Source organism: Osmia bicornis, chromosome 10 (assembly GCF_907164935.1).
Source record: "Osmia bicornis bicornis chromosome 10, iOsmBic2.1, whole genome shotgun sequence".
Lineage (NCBI taxonomy): Eukaryota > Metazoa > Arthropoda > Insecta > Hymenoptera > Megachilidae > Osmia > Osmia bicornis.
The window spans coordinates 8226302-8233628 of record NC_060225.1 but is presented as its reverse complement, the minus strand read 5'-3'; the positions used below and the strand labels follow the sequence as shown (position 1 = coordinate 8233628).

Genomic DNA, 7327 nt, shown 5'->3' with positions numbered 1-7327 from the left:
ATAGGAATGAGTCACGAACGAGGCGAATTTAATATCTCGCTTTTAGATAGAACGCACAATGACTGAATATTTTAGTCATAGTTACGCAACGGATAAAGAATAAACTTCACTCGCGCGTCTGTCAATGCGCAGTGGAGTTGAAAATAATTTCATTTTACAGGAAACAGTGCCGAGTGCGCATCTATTATTGAAAGCTTCGATTAGAAGATAGAAAATCGTTTCGATCGCGTGTCCGGAAATTTCTATCAATTACCAAAGTGAAGGATAGCGAAAATGAGCCACCGCGTTTACGAACGCCGGGCTGGCTATGTACTTTCCTATATCACTAGTTAGGGCGGCGGCCGTCCCCGTATAAAGCGTCCCGACGCCGCGACGCTCCCCTCATTCGTCTAGTTAGTTCTTTCAACGGCGCTCAACAATCGACGCAAGGTGAATACCTGTTTCTCTGAATTTTCCAATTTTCCCGCGTTCTTCGCGTTTCCATAAATCGGATCGGAACCTCTATCTCTACACGGATCTCGAGTGTCTTGATATCGTTGATCAATTTCCACCTTCTTTTATATCACAAGAACGCTTACACGCAATTAACGCGTATTTAATCTAACGCGTGGGGGTGATTTTTGTCACCGAAAGCGGGAAGATTCCGTCGAATGAAATTCAAATTCGCAAGATTGCTCGCGGCAATTATTAAAATCGGTAAATTATCAAGCGGCAAGTTTTACGTTATTATTAAACGCATTTTACATTTCACTTTCTTAATTCAGGTGGCGAGATTCGAATCACGGGTCAACCCCATTGACATGTCCATTCCCATGGCCACGATGAGTAATGGAAACGGGTCGACGGTACAGATCAACACGCGGCCGGATGATATTCAGAACCGCATAATCGGTGGTGAGCAAAACATCGCTGGTATCGAAAATCCATCCACCTTACGGCTTACGTGTCAAATTCGGCAAGATCGAACTACTTCTCCTAGTTGCGCAGCTTATGAGTTATAAAATATTAATCGAGTGTAAAGAAGGTCGAATCTTTCCGTACACGTTGCCGCAAGGTTTCCCGTTTACAAGAACGCTAAAGGTCGTCAATTATTCTACGATCCTTCGCACCCTCACCCTCGAGTAATCGCGCATTACTCGATGCACAAGCGTTAACTACGAATCGTATTATGCAAATTACGACGCACGTCTATCGCTGAATTTCGAAGGCGACGATTTATCGTTCCAGTAGAAACGGTCAATCATTACCGATACTAGCCCTGGCATAGGTAAACTTGACTCTCTTAGCATTAACCCTGCGCTTGAATTCTGATAGACGACTATAAACACGTTTAACGAGTTATTTTTAACAACAAATCGATAGAAATATTACGTGTAAACGGAAGGCGGAATCGCGATGAACAAAACAATAAACATGAATTTGTTTAAATCACTCGCGAAAAAGCAATGCGAATTCTGTTTTCTGAAAGAAGGATCAACCACCCCTATCTTGAAAAAGAAGCACCGATAATCGTCGAATCGAGAGGAAGGCGAAAGGGACAACGGGAGGAAACGAAAAGGGAAACTAGCTGTTGAAAGGAGGAAAAGCTGATGGGGTGTGCGCATTTCGCGCATGCTGGTCCGATTAAAGGGAGAAGGGTGGTCACGTACACAGAGAATGTACATGTGGAAGGTAGAGAAAGAAAAACGGAGGCATGCGAGTGGTTAAACAAGAGATAGGCAACCTCGTCATAGTGAACCGTGTAACGCGAATAACACATTGCCCTGCCTCGTTTTCCTACCCAGTGGAACAGACCATCGCGACCACCGCCCTTCTCTCCTCTTTATTCTCAGTTCAGAGACACACCGAGGGTGGTTATCACGCTCGATTTACGTATCGAGTTTGTTAATTGGTTCGAGATGACGAACGGTAAGCGGACGGAAACGAAAATTTCCAGCTGTTGAAAAACTTCGTCGAAGAGTTTTGATCTATCGCTTCTATAGTCGTATTTTCCTGACCGCGACTTGTGTATCGATCCGCGCGTGAATAGGCCATTTGCGGAATGAATGGTTAAACGTTCCTCTAATCGTCTCGATCTTGACGAGAATAAAAACTAAATCTCCGTCGGTCGATCATTTATTCCGTCCTGTTTCAGCAAACGAAAACGCGACACCAGATAAAAACACCTGTGGGAGTATTCTGATTGCGCTATCCTGGGTGATCGTGATCCTGACGATGCCGTTTTCCTTGTTCATTTGCTTCAAGGTAAGGATACAGCACCTGTAATTAATACGCAATGATTAATAAAACGATCTTAGGTGGTGCAGGAATACGAAAGGGCTGTGATATTTCGACTGGGACGACTTATTTCCGGGGGCGCTAAAGGACCAGGTAAGACATACATTTAAAATCCCGTTCGATCGTGTAATCGCAAGGTAATTCATCGATCGAATTCCAGGGATCTTTTTCATATTGCCTTGCGTGGACAATTATGCTCGCGTCGATTTGCGAACACGAACGTACGACGTGCCGCCGCAAGAGGTAAATCGATACGAAAGAGTATTAAGAGAAAATCGTAAATACTAAATAGACAAGTTTGATCAACGTATCAGGTATTGACGAAAGATAGCGTAACAGTGTCCGTCGACGCGGTGGTTTACTATCGTGTGAACAACGCGACGATCTCGATCGCTAACGTGGAGAACGTTCACCATAGCACCAGGCTGTTGGCACAGACTACGCTTCGAAACACCATGGGTACCAGACCGCTTCACGAGATACTCAGCGAGCGTGAAACGATCTCCGGTAACATGCAGGTAATACGCTTCCTTCGATCGTCGTTATAAAAAGCTAAACACGCGGGCGTTTTAATGAAATTGTTTATCGAACGTCAGGTCTCCCTGGACGAAGCCACCGACACATGGGGAATAAAAGTGGAGCGAGTGGAAATGTGAGTGTTAATTGCGATCGATAGAATCCTTCTACAACGGCGATCGATTTCATTTTTTACAGCAAGGACGTGCGACTACCGGTTCAACTACAGAGAGCCATGGCTGCGGAGGCTGAAGCCGCTCGCGAGGCTCGCGCTAAGGTTTGTTCTCGAATTCGAAAAGATAATATAAAAAATCATCGATCTATCTTTTACCATAGGTAATAGCAGCGGAGGGTGAACAGAAAGCTAGCCGTGCATTGAGAGAAGCCTCGGAGGTGATCGGCGACTCCCCTGCCGCGTTACAACTTCGTTACCTACAGGTACGTTCTTTTAAATAAAACTATATTAAAAATACTTTATATACTGATCGCTTTCAGACTCTCAATACCATTTCTGCGGAGAAAAATTCTACGATCGTGTTCCCGCTGCCTATCGATTTACTGACGTACTTCATCCAAGCGCGAAACGCGAAAGAATCTTAATCGCGAGAGATTTTGAATTGAGATTTAGAAACACATTTGAATCATTCGACGCCCTGATAAAGAAAACTAAACCATCACTTTAGATAGAGAAAATTTCGAATCAAGTATCATTAGAATATCTTGATACAATGGTGTCGCCAGTATTTGATCAGATTCTCTTTTTAGCACGATACAATTATTCGTTGGTTTAGTTTTTTTCATTCAATACAGTAATGTCGAAGTAGAATTAGTATCATTAAATCGAAGAGAAAATATCACAACAAATCACCTTTCTTTCTAATCGATCGCCGTTGATACAATTTTCGTAACAATTTCATCGATGATAAGACATTTCGCACCGTTATCGCACACTAACTGGCTGACCAATTTTATACGACGCACTATATTATATACTATTATGTATATATATATACTTTTTAAACTTTCACTCGTATTTTTATAAACTTGTTTGTTTATTTTAATTGTACCATTTATTACGGTACGCGAATTGCAGCGTGCGAGGACAATTTGTAATAATAATGTAACGATGATAATAGTTATACTAATAACGACGATAATATTAGCACCGGTGACGAGTATAATTTACTCTGATAAACGGAAACAAGTTACGTATTGGCTATTTGATTATACTGAATGTTGGTGTTACATTAAATATTAAAATTATGTAAATTGTACGTACGACACGGATTTGAAGTGAATTGTGAAAAGTTTTTAAGTATTAGTTGTATATATAAAATCAGTGTTGTAAGTTAATGCACGGTGGTTCATTGATGAAATTGAAAAGAAGAGAAAGAAACGTACGTACAATGCAAGCTCAATTTTAGCCTATGTATTTATTATATGGCGATAAAGATTCGTTTCGTCGCCTACAATCGTTAAAACGATCGACAGAAAGATTTTCAACGGCCTGAAAGCTAGATTCGGTCTAACATCTGCAATTAACCATCTCATCGTTGGAAACAAAGTATCGAGACTAAACGAACGTAAGACGAAAGGGATTTCGTTCATTGAAAAAAAGCGGATAGGATTTGGAACTGTGAATTGAATATTTACGAGCCAGATTCCGATTACAGAACGGGTCCCACTTATACTATTATATTCGTTTTCAGTTTTGCCTTACAAATTACAATGACGAAAAACGACTGACCAACAGAATTTCTACTTATTAAAAGTAAACCTACCTCTGTGTTAAATAACATACAGGATTATCTTAGTGTTTGTGATTTCGTGTTACCTAATTCTAGCATATTTCATGTGTTGTCCTGAATCGTTAAATCCACAGATGCTGGTGAGTTAATAAAGTATGGATGTATTTGCAAATGTGTTAACTATGTCCTCCTGTTCACCTTTTCATTCATCATAACTTTGTGGTGCAAGGTTGTTGCACATAGTTCAAACAGAATCCTCTGTTTCCAACGTCGTTCGGTGCCTCGATGCTATCCGTATGAAAAATTAATCTGAATGGTTTCACTGTACCTGAAAAATGAATGCAAGTTAGATCATGTATCACTGAGAAATACAGGGCACAGTGTTCCTCGTCAATTATTAGGATACTATCAAATAATTGGAGCGAAGCTCTGCTATTAAACTACTGATAGAGATTTTTCCCTATCAATCGCCTCGCTCCAGTATGTCATTCACGAAGCGGATGGCAGCCTAGTTAATAATTATAACAAACTTACTGATAACAGAAGACGCGTTCAAATTTTGATTCTCAGCGTTGAACGTACCCCCGCAAAATCGATCAACGCACATCATCATAGATGTCGGTAATCTACCTGTATTGAATGAACAAGGAATAGTTAACCAGTCGGTTTGGCAGGCTGCCCCTGTCATTGATGCAATCTGTACACCTTGCGTGTTCCCTGTTAGCGTGAACGCACTGCTGCGTATCATTTGTGCTGGAGCAGCACCGTTAGGCATCATTGCTTGACCTTATCGCAAAACAATGAGTTAAATACATACATTGAAACCCTAATTTTTTAATTTACTTATTACCTTCAACAGGGCATGTCATGTACTGAATACCACAGAAATTCCTTTCCATTCTAATGCAAATACTATAATCCTGATTGGACAATTGCAATCCACTAACTGGATCATAATTGAACGAATTAATTTGACCAGATATCCCGGTGAAATATTGCAAGCATCCTTCCTCGGCTCTGTATATAGTATCGCAACGAATTTGAGAAATCCGTACTTTCCAAGATCGAGGAAAAGAACTGCCACTTGTAACGAATGTTAATGTAACCGGATTCGTATGTCCAAGGCCAGCGTCAACGTATACTGTTTTACAAAAAATGGTATCTTAATTAAGTGAAAGAAGAATCTGAATATATCTAATGACAAACCGGTTACCACGTACTATGATTTCCAGCATTATTTCCGCATATAGTGGGCACTGGATTGCCTCCCGATACGATGAACTGATCGTAAATGCATTGGTGATTAGTCGTTTCTGGGCCTCTTATGTTAAACTGCACGAAATCCAATCTGAAACGTACACCAATTTACAGTCGTTTTCTAATTTATCTGTTGGAGGTAAGAGGTAATAGCTTACCTAAATTGACACACAGCTGGATGCGATTTAATCAGTGTCAACTGACAAGACAAAGTACCATCGAACGACGATGGATAATTCGGATTAACGAAATAGGTGTTATTGTTGATCGTCGTCTCGGCGCAGGACACAGTTACTGATACAAATGGATCACGATTTAAACGTTAGAGAAAAGAAAATAATATAATAAAGGAAATTTACCGATGCAACAAATTCCATAACCGTTCGCACACATTCCAGTGGATACACCCCCGCGTTGCGAGCATTCCGAGGCTGCCAAACAAGTGCCATTTTCGCCGTTTGCCCCAACGCAAACGTTATTGTCGAACTTTACCAAAGTGAACAGCGAGAAAACTAAACGTATGAATTCTTTCGTTAAGTTGTAAATGAGAAATTCTATGTAAACTTACGTCGTTTTTCTCTGCCGGGGGTACTCGACGATGTTTCGTTCGAAGGATAATTATTTGCTTGCCAAAAATGTCGATACCTTCTTAAAGAATTCCACGCGTCAACGTTGTTGCACATTACAATGTAATTTAATAAAAATACAACGATATAATGTTTTAGCATCATGGGAACTCGGCAAAGCTGAAGCGACGATTTATATTTTCACTGTTCGAGAAGAGCTGAGAAAATCTTCTCAAGACGAACGCGCTTTGACTTAAAAATGGCTCGAAGGGTAATATAACTAAGTATGTATTTACACAGGCTGCGCGTTAAATTAAAGAAAGCGACGAGATTATTTGCTTTAAATTGGGCGTTTAACTGTATAAGAACAAAGGGAAAACCGAGAAATTTAACCGGCGACATTTCGTTGTGCTTATCCTTCGAGACGAGATAATTTCACTTTCTCAGTTGTAATTAAAGAAACGTGAACAGTTCTCTTTACCAGCGACTAATGAACGTCTCTTGGAAAAGTAAAAGTACTTATCTTCCTGAGATCTTTCGACAAGACAATTCGTTTAAAATTTTCTTATTACACAACACAATTATCTCGATAAATACGCGTGGAGAAATGCATCGAATATTAGACGGGAATGCAACTTTCTACGTTGTTTTCAAACGTTTGTCACCATGGTCTGTAAGTCCCAAGATACGCCCGGCAAACAGGACAACGATGGTCGATATTTTTGCACGAATTCAAACAATATGGAATCATGCAGCATGGCCAGCATCTGCAAGGAAGAATATTTAAATAAACAAGAAGTTACAAAAAAGGCAATGAAACTATTTCACTGAAAATTCTATACCCGCATAGGAAAAGTGCGAGAGCAGCGATATGAGTGATCATCGACTGGCGAACTTCTATGGTGGTGACGATGATCGTGGTGCACCGTGGACATATCGCAGTCACGGGTCTTGATGCCCAGA

General features: G+C 40.6%; 2 protein-coding genes across 3 annotated transcripts; one reads left to right on the top strand and one right to left on the bottom strand.

Moving 5' to 3' along the window:
* Positions 1-26: 26 nt before the first annotated feature.
* Positions 27-4713, top strand: LOC114875558 (band 7 protein AAEL010189). Of its 2 annotated transcripts, XM_029185963.2 has the most exons (10): positions 27-429; positions 765-894; positions 2135-2244; positions 2298-2370; positions 2438-2520; positions 2592-2795; positions 2874-2929; positions 2992-3070; positions 3130-3231; positions 3289-4713. In XM_029185963.2, the coding sequence occupies exons 2-10, from the start codon at positions 801-803 to the stop codon at positions 3391-3393; spliced, it is 906 nt and encodes a 301-aa protein (XP_029041796.1). In that variant the 5' UTR covers positions 27-429; positions 765-800; the 3' UTR covers positions 3394-4713. The 2 variants fall into 2 exon arrangements, with proteins under 2 accessions (XP_029041796.1, XP_029041797.1); XM_029185964.2 differs by lacking the exons at positions 27-429; positions 765-894 and adding an exon at positions 901-1908.
* LOC114875556 lies at positions 4455-7030 on the bottom strand. Its single transcript, XM_029185962.2, has 7 exons — positions 6367-7030; positions 6158-6310; positions 5957-6092; positions 5762-5889; positions 5392-5682; positions 5076-5327; positions 4455-4869 (listed from the first exon to the last, which is right to left on the bottom strand). Exons 1-7 carry the CDS (start codon positions 6527-6529, stop codon positions 4751-4753), a joined length of 1242 nt encoding a protein of 413 aa, XP_029041795.2. The 5' UTR covers positions 6530-7030; the 3' UTR covers positions 4455-4750.
* Between the last annotated feature and the right edge of the window lie 297 nt (positions 7031-7327).